This window comes from Brachyistius frenatus, unplaced genomic scaffold (assembly GCF_029030835.1).
Source record: "Brachyistius frenatus isolate BFR_SWC_R1_liver_20210118 unplaced genomic scaffold, ASM2903083v1 Contig_15, whole genome shotgun sequence".
Lineage (NCBI taxonomy): Eukaryota > Metazoa > Chordata > Actinopteri > Embiotocidae > Brachyistius > Brachyistius frenatus.
The window spans coordinates 2,734,982-2,758,633 of record NW_027210614.1 but is presented as its reverse complement, the minus strand read 5'-3'; the positions used below and the strand labels follow the sequence as shown (position 1 = coordinate 2,758,633).

The following is a 23,652-nucleotide window of genomic DNA, read 5'->3' as shown; positions in this document are numbered from 1 at the left end:
CCCGCACACCAAATATAAAACATACACAGAGACATGAGCACGCACACACAGGCATACTGACATCAACTGTCCTTTAGATACATAAACATGAATGCATAAACAAGCAGTTGAAAACCTGAAGGAAATCCTCACACAGTACTTGGAGAGAGCACAATTACATGAGCCGAGAATTACAACGGAAACTTAAGTTACACTCAAGCACAGATTACCACGTATTTTAGTATACAATTCAAAGATTGTATATCAAAACCTCTTTTCCATTGCGGGTACCGGCTTGGCTCGGCTCAACGTGCTTTTTATGGTTTTCCATTGGGTTATAGTTGTGGATTGTGCCTGCTACTGTATTTAGTATCACCTCCGTCGAGGCTCTACGCGAGCTGAACAGATATTAAATGGCTTTGTGAAAACACTGCAGACCACTGATTGGTCCGAGAGAATTGTCATAATTACGGTTTACTGCGTCAGTAACACAGGACATCCTGCACAAACCTGCCATTGTTAACAGCCAAGCAACTAGAGTGAACGCAATTTCTCTTATTCACTGGACTCCTGTTTTTTTCAGCAGTGTTTTCTCTTGCTGCCTTCAGCCTCTTCTGAGGCTAAATTGAATCAGCCATATACAGAGAATCAAGAACAGCATCTGTTCATGTATGTGTCACGTTGGTGTTGCGGTCACAGCAGTTTCATGCACCGTCACTATAGTAAGACCGCCGCATTGAGGGGATACTCAAAAAATTAAATAAAGAAAAAGTATCTGGTACCAAAAGGAAGTAGTCAAGTAGAGCAGAGTCAGCAGTGGCAGTGGAAAAGAGCCTCAAGAAAACACTGATGCATCGCAATTGAAAAATAATTTTAATACATAATTACATTTGAAGGAGAGCCACATAATTAGTCTGTGGTTAATGTGAAAGTAATCAATCATGTGTCAACGGTGAGACAGCGGTTCACTTCATAAAATCCCTCTTACATGGACTTGAAAGTCAAACAAATGACTGTGTTTTCGTGCTCAAAGAATGTGATGAAAAATATGTGCGATGTGCCATTTGGCAGATGCTGTACAGAGGCCAGGAATATCAGACGGAGGTGGGGAAAGAAAGCTTTCTTATCACTGCTGTGGTTCCGCTGCAAAAAGTCAAATTGCAATAGAGCAATATTCTGGCCCACGCTGACGGCCACAGTATTTCTGCCAGTCAGGACTCAGTCCAGACCAGTGGCTCTGAAATGAATAAATAAATGATGGCTCAATTGACTTGAGGAATTGTTCATGTCTCCCTGTAGATTATGGATAAAATCCTAACAGATCATTTTCAGCATTTGGATTGATACAGACAGGCCTGAAAATAAAACATGAAAGAAATGTGTCCTTTTTAATTATCTTAATAAATTATCCCATGTCAAACAGGCCTAAGAACCTGAACTATTCGTCTTGCTGTTGACTTGATTACGTTTAAGCCACCTCCCGTAGAAAGAATCTGTCAAATGTTTGGGGTTAGTTAACTCAGCCTCTGCGTCTCCCAAATAATCTTCAGGCGGTAGAAGGTGGAGCACAGCCTGTCCTCCTGCAGCCTGAGGGCTCCAGGCAGATCTGGGATTGAGGTTGATAATGAGCAGGGGGATAAAGTAGAGTTATGGAGGTCTTATCACCCTGAGCCCCTGGGTCACACAGTGCTGCTGGTGGTCACAGACCCTTCAAATGATTATAAAAACTTGCAGTTCAGCTCAGCAAACAGTTTTGAATTAATGACTTAGCTGGAAAAGAACATTTTTAACTTCTTGAAAAAAATAAGTTCAACGCAACAATTTTAGCACTGCTTGCTATACAGCATATTTGAGATTTTATTAAACCACATTTTTATTTTTACATCATTTATTCAAATTTAAGCCTCATGTAAACTGTATTTCCTAGTCTTGACGATAGGATGCCCAAGGCCAGCTGATTGAAACGGCCCCCGGGCGATGTCTATGTTAGGTGCTACGCCCTGTCACTGCAAGCTGTGTGGAGGTCAAAGAGGGAGACAGAGACGAGTGTGGTGGGGGTGTTTGCCAGACCTCAGGCTGTGATTTGTTGAAGTGCATCAGACGGGAGTTGACCAGAATCTGAATAAATCACTTCAGTGGCACCAGTGACAAAACCATGATAATGCCCCTGCATTATCTACAGGGGAATTTGTGTGTCTAATTATTGTAAGTAAGTGGGCCAATTATTTAACGCTTTTAACCTTATTAACAAGGAAAAGTCCAATTAAATTCTAAAGATCCCCTCTCGATACAAATTAAGATGTAAAAATCCTTAGAATTGGTTTGGCTCGGCTTCTTCCTCATTTAACCTGCAAATATTCTTGTTTTCCAAATCACTGGGAAAAAGATGTCTCCTGCTACACTGAAAAGTCCTGTCTCACTGTATGAGCACAGGAAGCTTCACGTTTCCACATCACACTCTAAGTGCAAGTTGTATTTTGGACCATGAACCATTTCAATTACAGATGGGCATTTTAAGCAAAAATATTTAATATTTGCATGTAACTACTTGACTATTATTCAATGACAAATGACAAATTCCTCAGGCTGCATAACACAGCCCTTACAGACCTTACAGTATTACAGAGAAAAGTCAATCAATTGACATATGAGCAAGCAATAGCAGGAAGGAAAAACTCCCCTTTAACAGGAGGAAACCTCTAAAAGAACAGAGGTGGGCAGCAATCTGCCCGGACCAGTTAGACTTAAGGGACAGAGAGAAGGACGGGATAATGCTTGTGATGACACAGAGATATTCCCCTTCTGCAGATGAAACTGCCGTTTAGTGTCACACTGCACAAGAATCAAAATGATGACCAAACAACCCAAGTTTTCCAGCAAATGTACAAACGCAATACCATTGGCGGCACCAGAATATTTTCACTGCAGTAATTTAGCAGTTGCTATATGACCGCACTAAATTGCTTGTTAAATCTTAAAATAAACAAACTACAACAGAATTGGTCAAACAACAGTAGACGCTCATGTTGTCATTATCAAGCATTACTAGCACAGCATTAATCCAGCCAAAGCCGACACATACACAGAGGTGATTATTGACTTTTTTAACTGGGTATGCTGTGGTATTTAACCTCAACACCACACACACACACACACACACACACGCACGCACACACACAGAGAGAGTGAAGGAGGTCTGAACTAACTCACCAAGGGATGGCAGTGGAGGACAATATCTGTGGTTGTCGTTCATGGGACCGAGCATCAATGATGTCCGGCTCACTCTCTCTCTCTTTAACTCAGATCATGCGTCCACGTGCATTTACATCCAGGTGATGAACAGTCACTGGTAAATGTGGTTTCTTTATGGACGCAGCAGTCCTTGTGAGCAAACATTTCTGCAGGCAATACAAAATGCACCCTCCGTGGTCATTGTGCACTAAAGCCAACTATATTGTTCGTTTACAGTCCGTAATTCTTGGCCGGGTATTTTCTCAGCATGAGGCCTGTTGGTCCATCACTAGCAAAACTAGAAAACGTCACATATAAAATGGGGGCTCGCTGGTCCTGCTCCAATGGTATCGCCACTGCAGGTGACTTGGCAGGCACCTGTTTCTCGTCGTCCCAATGCCCGTAATTCCCGCTGTTGCGTCACTCCTCTACGTGGTCCACTACGTAGCTGGGCACAGCAGAGAAGTTCACAGTGTTATGACGCGAACCCTGAACCCTCGTGACACGCTCTCCCCAGACTTAAAATTTACATATAATTTGTGCTCGCTACAATTCAATAACAAATAAATATTTTTCCAAAACGTTCATTAAAAATTATACATATATGTATGTGTGTTTTTTCTAAGAAGCTTATATTTATATATATATATATTATTAGTTTTCGTGACTAAACTAGGTTGCACTAATTAGTGTTGCTATAGCAACTGCAAGCTACAGCCTGTCGCCGCCACTGCGCAATACAAGTTGAATTTGCATTGGCACAGTGGGGAATAATAAGTCAGTGTAACCTGAAGGAGTATCATGCATGATCCAAGCCAGGATGAGTCAAGCAAGGATTGTCTTACCATTACCATTCTTACTCCAGGCCAACTACAGACACAGCAGCTGATGAAAAGATTGATTGGAGGAGGTTAAAAAGCCATTTGATACTGCTGAGTTTGATTTAATGACCTGTTTTAGGATTAAAAGAGAATCAGCAGCAGTGCGCCTTCAAGCAGAGTGGGTGATAAGGAACAGAGCTGCTTTCTGCTAATCACTTTTATTAGATAGGCTAGATAACTTCCTCCTATCCTATAAAATTGAAATAGCCTATGGAATATTTTTCACAACAAATGTCAAAATAGATATTCAAGACTAGCTGCAATAGTCTATCTGTATTTCCATGGCAACAGTGGTGAAAACAGGAGCAGGCCCGGACTTCTCTCCTCATGTCAGTATGTATCCCATTATGGTTGTACTGTGCGGACACAAGAGCTCTGCCTGCTCACCACAGTTTTATTTATTTTACTGTCTTTCATCTGCAAACCACCACCAATCTGCATCAGAGGGAAATTCACTCTGTGTATCCCACAGGTGTCATTTAGGAATGATCCCCTGGAATTAGCAGATGTCAAAGTAGAACCATAAGGCTGTATATCTGTCCTCCTGTCTGTGCTTTCCAACACCTGTGATTAGGCTGTTTGGATGCAGAAAAATGGAACATTACTGCCTTAAGTTATCCGTGCATTAATTATGCCCACCATCCCAATTTTCATTGGTGATACAAGTCCAATTAAATGTCTGAAACAGCAGTTTAAACACAGTGATTATTTCTTTAATTTTTTTTGATGATGGGGAAATTGAGCTGAAGATATTTTTTAAGGATGTTTGAGCCCCTTTGGTTCAAACGACCTTTTCAGAAAAACTGATAAACCAATCTACTTTTAGCCAAGTGGAGGTCTGAGGTCATACAGAGACAATGTCAGCATGTATCATACATAGTGGATGTTATTGAATAAGCTTCATTCTGTATAGCAGGGTCTTCCTATTTAGATAACTGGACAGGATGAACACAGATCCATAACCAGTTGCAAAAAACACTAATAACACTGCCAGTAATAACACTAAAGTACACAGCCAGACCAAAAGCAACTTCAGTCGCACTGAATTTGTTTCTGGTAGTGTTTATCACATCGTATGTGGTCTGCACACCACCCCAGAAAAACACAGAAGTCATCATAAGGTCTTTAAGTGAAGAATTTGTATGAAGATTGATTAAATAAAAAGTTATTCGCCTCACACAGTTCCCATTAAGCATGTGTGTTCAGTTTGTTTAACATCATCTCTGGAATTTTGGACTTGTAAAGTAACCACCAGAGATAGAGCAGACGAAATATGGATAAAGGCAACACCAACAGTTTCAGCTTGTATCAAATAGAAATTTATTAATGGCAAAGTGAAAAAAAAAAACTTACATTCAAGTTTACCATTTTTCCAATATAGCCTCAGAACTAAGATACATAAATAAATGTATACAGTTTTTTGAATGATATGCAACAAATAGCAATTAAAGAGAAACCTTATGAGGAAATATGGGAACAATTATTTCACAAAACGCCCTCATAATTAAATCAACCCTACTACACCTCTTTAGAAAAAAAAAATGTTTTGATTGATGCAAAAAGCTGTACACTTTCCACATTATGTATTTCAATTCGTGGATAAACATTTCTAAATCTAAAGGTACAGACCACACAGATTCAGGTATTCACATTACTGAGTCTAGCTCGTAGACAATAGTTTCTACAATGTGTAGAAACTAGCACTGCAGGTAAAGAGGACTCATTAATATGTACAGTAACTGGCTGAAAATGTGTTGGTTTAAATGAGAGGCACATGTGTAGGCACAAGATTATGATGCTCACAGTAGTAAAGACAAAAATATTTTCACATTAAGCATCAATCAGTTTATGTATACAGTTCAAAAACCTAATTGTTTTCATCTAAGATTTGTTAATTAACAAGGTGTGGCATTACTGATGTCTGTGACTGCATTACTTTACATTTTCATCTGATTGCTTCATGCAATCACTCAAGCAGTTCTTCATTCATGTGGCTGAAAGAGAGAGAGCGCAGAACAAACTGATCCAACATAAAACATCTGCCACCTGACTGATTCCTGAATCAAATTGCCCATAGCAACAGCTCAATTTCTTTTTTAAAAGAGCTAGTTCACCCTAATACATGGCCCATTACCAAATGGCCATTCATCACATTAACCCTACCTCTAGAGAGCTGCCGGTGTCTCAGTAAGTACAGTACCATAGTGCTCTCTGTCTCCAGTCAGGACACACTCAACAGCGTGTCCACTTTGCCATGACTGTGTTTACCTCAGAAATACACAAACGCAGCCTGCCGCGGGCTCTATTAACGAAGCGAGAAGAAACCTCTGCTGATCCACACAACACAGACTGATTGACCCTCCTGTGCTGGATACAGAATTTTTCTGTTTGTACCTTGATTGTCATTTTGCAGATTTTACGGTATTGTACAGTAGAACAGTCGATTGAAAGGCAAGATTTTTACACCCTAGACATGTCTACAAGTATAAGCAGTGGTGAATTTCTCCCCAAAGTCCATGTGATTATTCATGATCTTTCTGATGAAAACAAAACACTAACGGTTGGTACAAAATGTACCAGAGATGAAAACAAATGTAACAATCAGCACACTCAACAAATAAAAGCACAGACCACTATATTTTTAAAAATTCACAAAAACAAACACGTTTACCAAACCTTTAATTAGCATGAAGCTGTGTGCTTTAACTGGAATTAAGGAGCTTCAGGCACAGCTGTGGTGAGCCTGATTATTTAATAATATGGTGATAAATGCAACTATCAATCAAAATCCCTGACAGGCCTTGCAATTCAGGAGTGATTGGCCAAAATAAGAGCTGCTGAATCTCTCATTGTGGTGGTGCGTACGTGTTTTATTTTTGTTTTTTTTTAAAGGATACTGGTAACAGTCAGCAATGAAGTTACTTGCACCAATGAAATGATGGAAAGAAATAAAGTGTCACTTTTATTTACTGAACGCAACTGCAGTAACTACAGCTGTGACTCGAAAACAACAGTTGTGTAATCTAAAATCCAAAGTCAGTCAGTGTGGAGGACAACAATGACACTATGTTTGAAACAGTGGTGGAAGCCACAGTAAACAAACCTTACAGTACATCGAACATAAATTCCTCCAGAGCACAACATAATGTGTCCAGTATGGTTTCTGCAGCAATGATACACACATATATATATCTATATATATATAGATATATATATGCCAATGTCTTGATCCAAAATCCAAATTTTCATTATATATAATTTTGTATTTCTGATACTCTAACAGATGTTTGTCAACATAGGCTGATGCACTGTGTGATAGGAGAACATGAATATGCCTAAAGTTGTCTGTCTAAATAGTTTAAGGGGCAAGTGTGGATGTAAGCACCTACCTCTTTAATATCAATTAAAAATCTATATTGCCTGTTTTCTCCAGGACATTATAAGGACCTTAGAGGGATTTCAGGAGCTCTACATTGTGTGTTTGGTATTTTTATGAAATATTTTTACAAGCATTCATCACCGTAGTCATTGGAACTGACTAATGGCTTGCATTCATAAAATCCACATGGCACATATAATATAAACTACTATAGATATACATAAAATATTAGAATAATTTGAATTTTTATAAGCGTAACCTTGGTAATACCTGTGATAGACACAATGTCTATCAAGAAGAGTAAAAAAGTGCTGTGTAATAATTAGAAAACGATTCTTTAAATTTGTTCTTTTGAATATCTTTATCAGTGCAATCATAGTTTTAAAAAAATGACACTTGGATGATATGTGTTGAACACAGTGCTAAACCTGGCTTCATGTTCATGTTTTTTCTACATTCTGTTAAGCATATTGAAACAAAATGTGGGGTGAATATCATAGCTTCTGGGTGAAAATGTTGTAATTCTACTTTTAGTCAGTTAATTAAATTGAATATTACTCTCTTTCTATATGAAAAAAAATGGTTTCTTAAAATGTTTCTAGATGCATCACACAATAAAAGGTACGGTCATTAAACTGAAATCAGTTTTTCTTAGAGAAACGTGGAATGTGTGGAGACGTGTGCATTATGTGCCTTTATCAGAAAGCAAATGGAAGTGCTAAACTGTATCTGATAAGACACGAAACTCAAATCTATCACTAATTCTCTGACCTTCAGATTACATATATACTGCCGGGTGAATTATCCTGCTTATTACATCAGTTTTATCTCCAGAAATAATCAGTATGGTTAAAGTAGGTACCCACACACACACCTTTCTCCAGCGGCAACTAGTTTGTTTTAGCCCTTTCTGTTGCCTTTTCCTCGACAACGGTCCACCATGCAGCTACCACCACTGTTTTGTGTTGGTCGACAGTTTTCGCAGCAGAGATGAATGCGAAATAAATTCTGTCTCTAAGAGGTAAATCACTGCCGGACTCGGGGACTGCAGCTATTCTCTCTCACCTCGCCACTTTTAGCAGACCGTGGCTGATTTCCTTCCTTGCGTGACTCCGGAGTATAAACACAGAGCCAGAGTGACTCATCACAATTTCTCACTTCCATGGTCAGATATAAACACATGAAAGGGTCAGGGGTCATTCTGGGGTGGTGAGTGGGTGGGTGGGGGGCCGGTATGTCTCCCCATAAGACATCTTCCATTTTCTGAAGAATTCACAGCTTCCTGTGGCCAAAGCCGCACGCCTGCCCACTCGAGTCTAGAGGAAAGAGAAAGAGAAACACAGTTAGAAATGCGGAGAGAGAGGGACAGACAAACTGGGAGATAGATTATCTTCTCTGCCACACTGCTCTTGAGCAAAATGGAAAGAATGCTGTGGAGATGAGCCTGTATCTCTTTTCCTCCCTGACATGGCAAGAAAAAAAGTGATGGTTGGAGACAAGATGGAGAGGATCAAATTGGCTTAGATTATATGGCATAAATCACTTCATTCTGTTTCATCTAGTGGCAAATTGATTTATAAGCCGTGCAAACTTTGTTTGTATTCGCATGCCAAATCGTGTTTTTGGGCCGATTGGCACTTTAATAAAATGGGATGTTTAAGAAAGTCCTGATCAGCACTTTGCCCTCTTGAGCCCTGCATTATTGCAGGGTAGTTAGGGTGGAAGCGAGGGAAAGCCACTTCCTTACAGGCCCCAATGTGAAGAAGGGCCAAATACAGTCCAACATCAATCACTTTGTACTCTGCATTCCTCTCTGTACCATTGTTATAGAGCAGACCAACGGAAAGAGGCCGGTAGCAGGTGGAAATATAAAGCCCTTTGACAACTATGGGGTAAGATTCCTCTCAGGATCGTCACAACATTTACACAAGCCAAAGGGAGCAATGTCTGGCTGCCAGCACCAGTCTGCACACAGACACAGACACACACAGACACAGACACACACAGACACAGACACACACACACACACACACACACACACACACACACACACACACACACACACACACACACACACACACACACACACGAATATTTAGTCAGCACCACTTTCATATGCACTTACACGTGAACACATGCAGCCATAGACAACCATTGCGGGCGCACAAAACCAAAAAATGATGCAGGCCGACACAGACAGATGGACACATATGCACTCTGATTAATAAAATAATATGTAAGGCGTTAAGCTAAAACAGTCATCTTTACAATAATATTTCCAGAATTGTGATTAATTAGGGTCAAGTTTGCAACTTCCTATGCAGATGGAAACATTATTAAATTCAGGGATGGATGAACAGCTGACCCTTGAATTAATGCAAACAGCATCCAAATTTATGCCACTGTAATTGTTTGTATTTTTCTGTCACTCAATTGAGAGAGACTGCCACAAATATCACAACTCTTCCTCTCAGAGCCATAACTCGGTCAAATCAAAACATACAGATGTCACTCTCACAAACACACCTTTACCATCAGCAGAAATCACTCTACAGTGGTGTGCTGTCCACTGGGGTTAAAGGCCAGTACGTCAATTTAGAAAGCACAGAAAAAAGACACTACTTTTAAAAAAAAATCCGGATGGGTATCGGCTTTTATTGTGAACAGGAACAGCTAATAGTCAAAACAGCACCACTGTTGTAGATGTACCAAACATTTAAAAAAAAAATTGTCTGTAGACTAATAACAGAGGTGCAGTTTTATTTTGAAATACAAACATTTAACGAGGGGCACCCGATTAACTTTTCACCTGTTTTAAGAAGCTTAACTTCTGCACAGGTGCTATTTTTCATGATCGTGTGTTGCGGCTGGGTGGACCATGATGAGCTGAAGTTGAAAAAAAAAAAGTACATGCAAAATAGCTAACAGAGTGTTTTCTAAATAGCGAGCTCATTCTTTAATTAATAGTTTTCTTTAATTTGGGCTTCTTCTGATTATATAACCAATTTGAGCCTCCGTCTTTGCTCCAGTCTGTCCCTGTCCTCTCATTTCTTTCCCTGGCACTGCCCACTACACCCACCACACCTCCCCCTCAGCTGTACTCCACTCCTCTCTTGACTTGGGGATCATAGCCTAAACCTGGCAGGGTCTCTGTCACATGATGCCCATGCGTGTGATGCTTCGCTGGGACCCCCCTCCACTCAGGAAATGCTGTCGGCCTTTTTCCCACCCTAGTGTTCCGCTGTGGAGAGCCGGGCATTACAACTGAATCCAGTTACCATCCCAAAGCATTCCTGACTGATTCCAACCACTACTTGGCTACGGGTTCCCACAGACAACAAGGATATGCCCTAATTTCAAATCGGCTAGAGCACTGGGTATCAAGTTGTGAACTACCAAAGCTGTTTATGACAGAACAGAGGAGTTTGAGCTCCACAATAGGCAATTACTATGCCCACTCATCCCCCTCCCCTTCTTTCAATTTGTGGTTTGTCTGTAGGTGGATTCGGTTATGCGCAGATTAAAAATAGTCAACCCATTCCAGACAAAAACTGCGAGGGACATGGAACACACATTGCACCAATGATATCTCCCATTGTGGTGTACTGTTTGGGAATTCTTAATTGCTTTTTCCGAAGCAGCATGCCACAGGAAAATCCCCCTTCAGAGTAAAGAAAAAACGAGTTGGTGGGCTGTGCGTAAACACCATACATATTATGTAAACACATACGTATAAACCCATGTCGCCCCATGTGCACCCATCAAATTGCCATCAAGGCAGTATCAAAGAAGCTAACCTGCAGCAGAGCCAGTTGTGGCCTGCGTCTGTCCTCCCTCTCTCTTTTGTGTTCTCCACTGTGGTTTCTGCTTCAGCTCTCATTATTGATGTCTCTCCCTGCATTGGACAGACCATGATGGACTGGCCCTGGGAGGTGTGCAGGACTGCAGGGTGGGGCAGCAAACAGGCTCCCACTCACTGTGTGGGACTGAATCTTCCTAGAAAAGCCAAAGCAGAGCAGAGAAGAGTGGTGAAGCGGAGAACCAAAGAAGCGTCTCAAGAAAAACTCATTCTGTTTTTCAGCCTTTTAAAGGAGCACAAAGAAATGTGCAATTATTATTATTTTTTTATTATTTATTTTTTATTTTATCTGGAGAGATGATCACAGGAGTAAAACAAACATGACAGCTTTCACTTGGGGAAAATATATATATTATAATATAATAATGCTGCTACTAGCTTGATAAATAAATTTACATTTATTTGAAGATTTATGTATTGTACATTAAAAGAGAATATAAAAAAATCCCTTTGGTGAAGTAAGAGCTTCAAATGATCCCCAGTAAACTTGAAATATCAGGGACTCAAGCATTCAGCAATGGTTGAGAATGTCCATATGACCTGATTTGAATAATCAAAATTACATTTAAATTTAAAAGGCAGTTTTTCCGTGGTTTCAAATAAAAACATCTGATTTCTTTGTCCACATCCCTCACTTTGAAGACCACACACAAACACCATACACACAAAGGTGTGTATGGTGTATGGTAAAGCTTCAAGAAATGTCAAATGTTGCCATTTAAAATTTTGTCAAAATGACTTAATGTCAGAAACTTCGATCAACTTTGTCTACCAAACATCGAGCACATAATTATGAATATGTTACTACTTTATTCCTGAAAAAGTCTAATATGTTGTATTTATATAAATATATATTAATGTTGTCAATAGATCCAAAAATCCACATGAAAAAAAATTGTAAATATTCAGCAATATGTTACATAACTTCTACAGATTTCTTAAAATAAATTGGGCAGGAATACAAAGATCAGCCATATAAAAACATACACTAAACCCACAATAACATTTTTCCTTTACACTTTAACCTTGATGAAAATAAAAATGTGCCCATATTTTAGGTTATTTAATTTATGTTTGAATATGTAAATGATATTATCTTTTATATACAAAAAAACAACTTGCAAACAGACTGAAACATCACTTTTTGATGACAAGGTATTTAAAATTATGAAACATTTTCCCTCCGACCACATTTGGACAGTTAGGAATGTGTAAAAACTCTGGACCTGCCAAATCCTCCCCACTGCTGTCCTTCATGTCAAATTATGTGGTACGGCCTATGATCACAAAATAAACCAGAAAGAATTTTACATATGCCTTTTTTCTTTTATCATTGTCTGAAAGGAGTGTTTCAAAACGTGGCTGTCAGGAGACGATTTTGAAAACAAAATTGCTTTAGAATGTGACAAATTGAAGCCATAAAGAAAAAAATGGGAATCTTACGATTTGAGTGGGCTATCTTTAATGACAATACAGCACACTGGGGACTGTTTTGGAGAGGCGTGTGAAGTGTTGCTGAGGGGGCCGAGGTTCTCACAATAATGACTCATGTATCTTGGGATGAGGAGCTCTGTATCTGCACTGGCTGTTTTAACAAAAAAATAAATAGTGTCCAATGCTCAATGATCAAACATACAAATTGTCAAAGGACTACCAGGACCTGCAGCTTAAAGCACTCTAACTTTACAGTATTGGAAATCCAACAAGGCTGGTTTGATTGACTAATTTCACAAGCAAATTCAATGTGCAAACATGAATTCTGTTTTATTAAAAGGTAGCTAACAGAAAATTGAATTGCTGTTGTTTTGTGCAGGTGTGCATTGGAGGCAGACAGATGGGCATATGTCTGTGTGTGAAATGTGACACCAGAAATCTCACAACCAATGGGAAATATCAAGAGGAACGCCTGCCACGTCTTTAGTTATTTAGAACACTAACAACATTATAAGTAGCTAAATGTAGGCTATATGCAGGTTAAAAGGAATTATTTAAAGCAAATGAAGAGATGGGTAAATGGCAGCAAATTCTTGACCAAACATTTTTAGGAGAAAAAAATTCAAAAGCTCAATTTTCATCTCACTTCCATCATTAAACTGTCTGCATTATAAAATACAAAGATAGTGTTTGTTTCTGCATGAATTACATTTTTCAGTTAAAAAAACTAAATATATATAACGAGAGATAACAGCATTGGACGAGATGTGTCTGAGGTCAGATTAATGAACGCCTTATTATCCTCATCACACTGCAATAGGCTGCATGCAACGTATTGCACAACCTGAGGATATGAATTGACTTTTTGGTTTGAAACCACCGAGTCAATCATTTGGCTGGGAGTCAGTGTCATGCTCAGGGACAATTCAGTAGAGCGGATGTTTGCAGAAATTTAATTTCCGTTTCCTCATTCCAAGCATGGACATCGTTATCAAACTGATGCAATGAGTAACATTAAAATATTTAATAAATGAACATGCAGTGAGGGATTCCGTTTTGAAGAACTACTTTTTTTTGCGCCTTCACAAAAGGCAGATATCTCGTCAGGAAAATTAAAAAGTCATAAAGCGCACTTCTGCTGCAGCTGATTACTGGAGACGGCGGTGCCCATCAAATACACTTCAAATCCACGCAACGACCCAACGCGCGCAATCAGCGGTCTGCTAGCAATCCCGTTCATTCTGGATCACATAAACACCACTTAAACGAAAATATACACGGCCACCTACAGCGCAGGGAAAGTGATGAGGGGGTACCCACCTCGACATTACACTGTTTTCAATTAAAGTGACAATGTTGAGTGAACTATAGGCGACACTGCAGAGGCACAGAGCCAAAAAACCAATTGGGACGCATCTTCAATATATTTTTCGGATGGAGGAGAATTGGGGTTACACGTAAAATGGGGAGGCTAATTAAAAATAAATCTAGAACTGATGTGATTAAAATGTGTATCATCTATTTTATTTGGGTGAACAATGTAAATCAATACAAGAGGGAAATCATATTTGTTAATTTCACATTATATAAAGAGGAGATGAACCTGCAAGCACGTATTTCCTGTAACGCACTCTTTTTAATATTGAGTTGCCCATTTCTACACGAAACTAACAGCTTCACACTTTCATCTCTGCATCTTTACATTTATGCTGCACTTTTAATCCTGCAGAACACGAGAACATTAAATGAATAAACAAACAGAGAAATCTTTGTAATATCGAAAAACTATTCCGCTGTCAGATCGCTTACCAATATGGAGGCTACTCCATTTCTAATTTCTATATTGATGATTTTCTACTTTTTATCTTTGTGAGAATTTATCCATTTATTACTTGAAATAATATTAATTGAAATAAAAAAACGTGTTTTTCAGTTTAAATCAAACCTTTTTAACAAACGTCTTTAATTAAAACTTCACATTTAATTCAGTAATAGTAGGCTATTTACTCTCCTGTCTTTGATTCCGCATTGATAAAACGTTATAAGAAAGCTTACTTCAAAACTTGATTCAAGTTCAAGTCTCATGAACCTACGGCGAGTTGATCGATCACTCTGTCGCACTGTCCTCCAAACAGTCTCTGCGGCCTCTCGGTGACCCTCTGCGGCCGTCATTCACCACCGAGGAGGGAAACTGGCCTATTACTCAAAGATGATGCTTTGTGAAAGAAACATTTACTCTACGTTTTACACTTTGTATTCTCAGAGTCACGTTGGACTGAGCCAAATCAAATCATAGCCTTGGATCTACATCTGCCAGCATAATCGCCTAATTTCTTGTGTCAAAGAAATAATATTTAAGTTTACGTCGTGATTTGCTCAGATGATGTAGCGGCGTTGTCTTTAAGAATAGTGCCAATCAGTCCGTCTTATTAATATAGCTACACTGATATCAGTATGATTTATGTGCAATGATAAAACTAACCATATAAAAGCGTTACACGACTAAACTGAACAGTGCAACGACTGAAATATTCTGTTCAGATTGTACGACAAAAGGCCCAGATATTGGGCCTATTCAGTCAATGTACTGTACAAGGCTTGAAGTTGACTAAATTAGGAATTTAACCTATAAGAAAATATTTATGTGCACTGTACGGCATAATATTACAACAACGTGACCAACCAGAGTTGGTTTAAGTGCACTAAATAACGTTAAGATGGCCCGGAAAGCCTGTCAGGACTGTGCACTCTGCGGTGTACCTCCACCTAAGTGGCCGAGCATTCCTGAGGATGCAGCGCTGTCAAATATTTCATGATGGGACGTCATGGAAAAGTGCATGACTTGTTCTGCGATGGAGCAACAGGGAAGCTCTGACCTCGGTAAAGATGAACATAATCTGCAACCGAGGCTCTTCCAGCAACCTTCTCCTGATTTTGCACACGTCATTCACGCGAGAGAAAAAAGAAAAAAAAATCAAACTGTGTCTCTTCACGTCAAAAAAAAAAAAATCATTTTGTTGATGCAAGTTGGCTACAATATGACATTATGAGAATGCATATCATTTCCGACTGGTTACTTTATAACCCATGTTGAACATTTCGACTTTAAAGGTGTTGTGAGGTAATACAAACAACTAGATTTGACTGCTTTTCGTGGAGCAGGGAGTAGCACAACACCATCCAGCACACACGGTTTGCGTAAACATTGCGGACACTGGTTTCAGTTGGACTTGTACAAAAAAAAAGTACAAATACATATATATAGTATATAGACCTACATAGACAAAGAAAAAACAATATGATATGAGGCGAATGATGGTAGGAGAAAAAAAACAAACCTTAATGGAATGAAGTCATCAGCGGCAATTAAATGCAGTGGGCAGAGAGGGGACAGGAACGCGCCTGCCCCTGGTGCGCGCTGGGTGGTCCTCTGCGCTGATAAATGTGTGGCCCTCACTCCAGGCGAGTGGCCGAGCAGGGACCGGTTAAAACAATACTTACATTCATTTATCCATGGTTTTAAATCTCCTCTGCAACAGCAAAAACTAACTGTGGCATTTCTGTCACCTCTGGGTTGACAATGAAAAAGTGACAATGAATTTCTCTCTCGCTTCCCCTGTGGCAAACGGTCTGAAACAAAAGAGCCATCCTTTCATGTTTTGGGACAGGGCAATTTAATCAATTAACATATCACAAAAGCATTTTATATTTTGCTGAATTTTGTATAAATCTGTCACTTCAAACTGAACATATAAACATGATTTAATGCTAACATAGCTACAGGATTTTAACGCACAAGGAAGAGAGTCACCAAACATTCTCCGGTTTTACGCACAGGCCAAACTTTGCATGTTGATCCATTATTAAACCCTGGATTATTATTTTTCATGGTATTGACAGTCATCACGAGCATCCCAACAACGCAGGCAAGGATCAGAGGCAAGCGCTCATCTAACTGAAGCCACGGATATGCAAAAGGTTACAGGCGGCAGCTATCAAGATCTCTAGGGAACAATAAGCAACTTACTGTCAACAGTTTTAGGCTATGGACAGATCGCTTTCCAGTGACTCTTCCTCACAGCACAGAATGCAGTAAAACGAACAAAAACGAACTTTCCGGTGTTGGAAACACGAACAGATGGAGTGGTGCGCATCTTCTCGGTGAATTGCAACTCACTTAAAGCAAAGGCAGTCTGCAGAGATTAATGCAGATTTTTTTACTCCGTTTATCTAATTATCTTAGGCTATGTCATGTCACATAAAACAAGTAAACATCCCATCGTGGCAGAGTTAAAGCGGCCACAGTTCTGCTGGTGATACTGAAAGTGTTAAAAATCCACCTTACTTCAATTCCAGGTTGATTCGATGGTAAACTGCTTGCAGGAGTCGATCTCAAGTCCCCGTTCGAGTTTCTGTGCTCACAGTTCGGCAGAGCTTCCACCTCACTCCTCCCGCGTCCCTGCGTAAATATTATGACTGCATTACACAAACAATATTCATGTGTAAAAACGTTCGACGTCCACAGAAGACGCAGCGAGCAGACGGGCATATCGCATCTGTTTGAGTATTAGCTGATCTAACGGGGCTTTTGCTTGATTTTTTTCTTTTTTCTTTAAAGAAGGCCAGGGAAAATGTTTACATTTTGCTGTATAAACATCCTGCCCATGTTCCTGTCTATCTTTTACAGAAATTAGGAGAGTGGCTACGAATACGAGGAGCATGTTCCTCTGCTTTTCATACACTGAAAAGTTTTATAAAATATTTCATGACTTTCATGACAATAGAGGCATGACCTACTTGCAGTGGTGTGGCGCATCGACGATGTGGCCTGAAATGGCGAGATAGCCCTTAGCGCTGCAGGTTTATGAATCTACAATGTTTCCATCAAAACACTCGGTGTTAGACATAAGAAGAAAAACATAAGAAAATAAAAAAAATCACACTAGAAAACAAAGCGAATAAAATCTGTAGTTGAATGCTGTATACAGTATAATTACTGTAATATGTGCTCATGCAATTAATTACAAGCCTTTTCAATGTAACCTACTTGTATATAATAGCGTTTAAGTGTTATTACAGGCAATATGTGGGATATATTCCCTATTTCAGTGTAAGGAAGGAAAAAACATTTCACTGAAAAGTGAACGCACGCAGATGTTCATGCTTACAGCCCACCACTGGAGTAGGAGGGAACTGGGCGGGTCCCAAATGAGGATGACCAAGACATACAGCTTCCAATGCGCCGATGGCAACAGATAAGTAAAAAGTGAGCTCCTCGGACGCACGACAACACACCAACTGAAGTGGAAAGCGGCTCCTGTTCTGCTCCTTATTCCATTTCGGACGCTGTGTACAAGGCGGTCCGGCTTCAGACTGCTACTGGACTGAATCACAAGCAAGAGTTAAGAAGTTAGTCGCGCCTCCGGCTTCTATCTTCCCACTGCTTATTTTTTTTTTCTCTCTTTATGACAGCGAGTTAGTGTCCAACTTTATAGTATTTGTAGGTGGGAAGGTGTCGTTTTTGTTTGCCACCTCGAAGACTAAATTCAACTAATGACGGCAGAGGTCCAGCAGCCCCCAGCGCAGACTCCTGCCCAGAGCAGCCCGATGTCTGCCCCGGAGAAGCCACACGGACAGACGGTGGTGATGGAAACCGCTTCCTCCACTACGAAAACCAAGAAGACAAACGCAGGGATCCGACGACCAGAGAAACCCCCTTATTCATACATAGCTTTAATAGTTATGGCTATCCAGAGCTCTCCAACCAAGCGCCTGACGCTCAGTGAAATATACCAATTCCTGCAAAGCCGCTTCCCGTTTTTCAGGGGCTCGTATCAGGGATGGAAGAACTCCGTGCGTCACAACTTGTCCCTGAACGAATGCTTCATCAAGCTGCCCAAAGGCCTCGGCCGACCAGGGAAGGGCCACTACTGGACTATCGACCCGGCCAGTGAGTTTATGTTTGAGGAAGGCTCCTTCAGAAGGAGACCGAGGGGTTTTAGGCGCAAGTGCCAGGCGCTGAAGCCCATGTACAGCATGATGAACGGCCTGGGATTCAACCACATCCCCGAGTCTTACAACTTCCAGGGGAGCGGCGGGGGCCTGTCCTGCCCACCCAACAGTTTGTCTCTGGACAGTGGGATTGGGATGATGAATGGACACTTGGCAGGTAACATGGAAGGGATGGGTCTGTCCGGGCACTCCATGTCACACTTATCGGCCAACAGTGGACATTCCTACATGGGAAGTTGTACAGGATCCACTGGGAGTGATTATCCCCATCACGACAATTCCGCCTCCCCTCTGCTCACCAGCGGGGGAGTAATGGAGCCTCACCCCGTCTACTCGAGCTCAGCCTCGGCGTGGGCTCCGGCCCCCTCGGCTTCATTGAATAACGGGGCGTCCTACATCAAGCAGCAGCCTCTGTCTCCTTGTAACCCCGGGGCGAACGCGCTGCAGCCGAGCTTGCCCACACATTCACTAGAGCAACCGTACCTGCACCAGAACGGACACAGTACCACAGACTTACAAGGTAAGCGCAATGTTTCATCTCTAATCACAAAACTGCAAAAATGTTCAGTAAGAGGGCAGATGATTTCATAAAGAAAATAACACAATATGAAGGTCTAAGGGATAATCATGAAGTAAAAATATTTAATCAATTTTTAGACCATTTATACACAATTTTCGGCATGTTTTTAAGTTTGGTGGTGTGCAGATTTTTATGGTGTTGTGCCAAATGTGGGCCTGATGGAAATATTGAGCAGCCCCGAAGTGCACTACATTGAATTTGCGCTGCATTTATTTTGCAGTCTATATTAACACAGGCGTATCTCTATTACAGCCTACAAAACGGAAGAATTTAAATGGAAACCATTAAGGAAAATAGCAATTAAAAGTAATTACGTATTTTCTCCCCCCAAAATTAAGTTGTTTTATTCCCAATCAAATAGGTACAATACAATTTTCTAAATAAAAAAACAGATATCATTGGTTTCAAACTAGCACGGTTTTAGTTTGTAGAAGTGGTACAAAAAAAAATCAAATAAAATTTTTAAAAAAAAGAAAGAAAAAAAAAGGTACGAGAGGGCAGGGAGAGTCTACCGGGACAGTTTAAAGTAATGCCAATCACTGGCCCAGAAAAACAAGCGCGGTTAAGTCAAGTCTGCCTTGCCCCGAGGCTCCCAGTCCTCCGGGACTGGCGTGCAAGAGGGCCACTGTCAATTAGCCCAGCAAGCCTGCCTCCCCTTTTGACAATCTTAATCGTGCTTGTTAAATGGATTTTGGGTCTATTAGGAATCTACGCACGCACTGGAGTAGGCTATAACAGAATGAAGCTCTATATCTACAAATTAAATGTAAACTTGATCTTCATTATAGACATAAAAAAAAAATAACAAAAGACATCCTTTCACAATGACAGGAGGGTATGTTGTCTTCAAATTATGATTAGAATTATTATGAACACATTTCATTATCAATAGTTCCATTAAATCTAATTTATGGATAACTGGCACTTAGTTAACAATTAACTTAGCATTTAAAACGTATAACGTATAAGCATTAATACATTATTTTAATTAGCCAGCCTATTTTTTTTTTTTAATACTTTTTCAGAACAAGAACCAGCAAACTGAAAGGGCGTGTTGTAATTTACAGTCAAAGTCTTCAAAGTAAATGGACTACTTGGGACATTCGTTATAATGTTTATAATTTATATTTTAAAATGCCCTTCTGCAGGTATTCCTCGGTACCATTCCCAGTCCCCCAGCATGTGTGACCGCAAGGAGTTCGTGTTCTCGTTCAACGCCATGACGTCCTCAGCCATGCACTCACCGGGCAGCAGCTCGTACTACCACCACCAACAGGTCTCCTACCAGGACATCAAGCCGTGCGTGATGTGACGCCCTCCACGGACAATCTGCAGACCAGAGGATGGGGTCACAGACTGGAGCCACGCAGCGCAATGAACTGAAACGAGAACACGAGTAAATTACCACTGAGAGACGTAAGAGGCATGCCCCAGCCCTGGAGAGTGCCCACTGCTGCAAGTAGACCGGACTACTTCTCTGCACTGTTTCACAGAGCGGCAAAGACACAGAGACAGGCCAATTAGAAAGCAGCCACATAATAATAATATATAATAATAAAAACGTTTTCATACCATTAACATCGACCAGCGGGGAGAACCTCTGCTGCTGTTTGGTACTTAGTCCTGCAGAGCGGATGACTACCACTTCACACTTGTGTTCATGTTTAATCATCTTGTTAATGTAAAAAAAAAAAAAAAAAAAATGCACACTTCTTTTTTCTCCGTCTAAAGTTTTTACCTGACATTTCTTCGACAAATTAGACTGATGTTCTTTTTTTGGACTTGCAAACCAAAGTTAGAATTTTGAAAGAAACAATTATGGACTTTACATATATACTGTATGTCCGTATACTGTATTCTGTGTAAAAACGATGACGGCACTTTTTGAATAGCATATAAGCGCAACCTTTATTTATTCTGTAGGCCTGTATTTTAATTTCAGGCGGATTGGCCAAGGAGTTACATGCTTTATTGGCAATATTTGTCAGAACGCTTATTATTTGTTTTAAAATGAAAATTGAGGATATATTGTAAGCACTGTTAATTCGTTTATGTCTGATATATGTAGACCATTACTTTCAGCACTATATACTTATATAGGAAAATTAGCGAGGGCTAATTTTTATAACAACAAATCATTTGTAAGAAATAAATATATCTGTTGGGCTATTTAGGTCCGTAAATCCACATATTTTGATTTTATCACAGCCATAATCTCGGGCAATTTTGGAGGTGGACGCTGCAAATGTGCTTTCCAAACTGAAAAACTCTGCAGATCATTATTACACAATCAATCCCAAATTAGTGATATTCAGTCTGAAAATTCTGAAACGCCACAATTATGATTCAAGAGCATTTTTTATAGTAATGTATATGCTCGTAATGAATCTAAAACGGTGGATCTACATCTTTTAACAATACTGAAATTTAAAGGACAATACGCAAATAAGGTCCACCATCAGTAGGTTTCTACAGTACATAAAATGCTACAGGAACATCATGCTGTTTTGTTATATTACAGTTCCGTCTGACATTTGAACCAATCAGCGCAGCAGCCTGCTGTTCTCACCTGCTGGAGCTGGTACTGCCTGATAGCTATTCTAAAGTACAAAAAAAAAAAAAAAACAACGATTAACTGTTGTGGATTTAAAATAAAAGGCTTGAAAGTTTAATCGTAACACACCTTCTGTGTAACAAGAGTGTGCAGCAATTAAGGCGTAACAAATCAGAGGCAGATATCTCACCCGCGTTTGGTTACAGCGTGAAAACCTGCAGCAGTCCCATTGTTCTGGTAGTTGTACAGTTGTTTTCCTCTTGTCCAAAGAATACCCTGGTGGAAATCTAATAAATGGTGCTGATCTAAATGAACCCTTGTGTAATGAATTATGTCAGGGTGTCCAGCAGGATTGACAATTTATGAAAATCTGTAACAAGAATGGTTTGGAGGAAATTAAAACTTCTTCTAAATAGGAAAAAAAAAAAAGGTGTTCACAAAAGGTGAGCTTTGTTCCTCCTCTAAAACACCCTTTACTTGATAAATATTACAGAACCTCACCATGTACAGCAAAAGGCACACAATCCAATTAAACACAACAAAATAATGAATGTGTGAATTCCTGAATGTCTTGACACCATCAAAACACTACAGCCACAAATTATTGCCAAGGGCATTAGACATTTTTTCTAAATGGTCCTCATCAGATTCCTTATTATTTGGAAATCATAATAGTTGTTTCAGCAGAAAACACATTTATGGTTTAAAATAAAAGCAGGCAGTTTAGTCATTAAAATGACCACAAATCAGAAAAAAGGTCTCGATATCATTTAGGATTTTAAATTCTTTCAGTTTCAGAGGAGTCTATTGAAGACAACAGCGGCTCCAAATGTAGAAAAACATGGTGGGCGTACTGTACTTTGTGAGCTTCTACACAGCTGAAGCAAATCTTGCAAAGTTTAACCGAGCTGTAATTTAAGATGTCTTGATGTCGATGTTTGTGTGCAGACATACAGCTTTACATGGGGATGCAATACGCGCCTTACAACATGACCACTGACTGAACCCCAGTAAAGTGAGCATGCCATCAAGCACAGGGGTAGCAGGCTCAACAGCAGTGGAACAGCACATTAACAAACTGATGACATTTGCCGAGGTTCAGCGCTCTGGCAGGGCCGAGAGCGAGAGATGGAGCTTCACAGCTGTTCCCGGACCAGGCCTGGATGACAGCTCCATAAAAAGCCTGAGGCCTGCACTGTGCAGACAGACATACTGTGTGCTTGTGTCTCAATACAACCAAGCATTCAAGTGAAAAGAGGACACTTCTCCTGCAATACAGACTGACATGGGGGTGATCATTCATCAGGTAATTTCTGTTTCTGCACAGACAGGTGGAAAACAAAAACAAAAATCACTAGAGTTACAAGATTGAGGTTAATGGGCGCTCAAGTTTGACTAAGTGGCTTGCATGCATTTGATAATATTTGTATTTGTTATACAAGCTTAAATTAACTTATTGTTCTGGTTGAAACGCTACACTATACATGCAGATCAAACCACTTTCAAAACAAAGCAACAGTAAAACGTTACTCGTTAAGAAAATTGTCTCTGAACATTTACTCTAACTGTTGGAGTAAGTCAGAGAATAAAATGTTGGCTTTGTTTAATTATTTGTTTCACCCATGTGAAATGCACTGCCCCGCTAAACTCCAAGAGTCAAAATGTTTGTGGTGTGAAAGATCATGTTTACCTCCTGACCGTAAAGTACTTCCTCTTCAGTACAACAACAGTTTAAGGTGATTT

The 23,652-nt window shown here is 40.0% G+C and overlaps 2 protein-coding genes across 2 annotated transcripts in view; both read left to right on the top strand.

Annotated features, from left to right (window-relative positions):
• dbndd1 (dysbindin domain containing 1) overlaps positions 1-23,652 on the top strand; it is a 191,637-nt gene that overhangs the window by 143,200 nt on the left and 24,785 nt on the right. The window lies entirely within an intron of this gene.
• foxf1 (forkhead box F1) lies at positions 18,068-22,219 on the top strand. Its single transcript, XM_069693609.1, has 2 exons — positions 18,068-19,295; positions 20,504-22,219. The coding sequence occupies exons 1-2, from the start codon at positions 18,317-18,319 to the stop codon at positions 20,665-20,667; spliced, it is 1,143 nt and encodes a 380-aa protein (XP_069549710.1). The 5' UTR covers positions 18,068-18,316; the 3' UTR covers positions 20,668-22,219.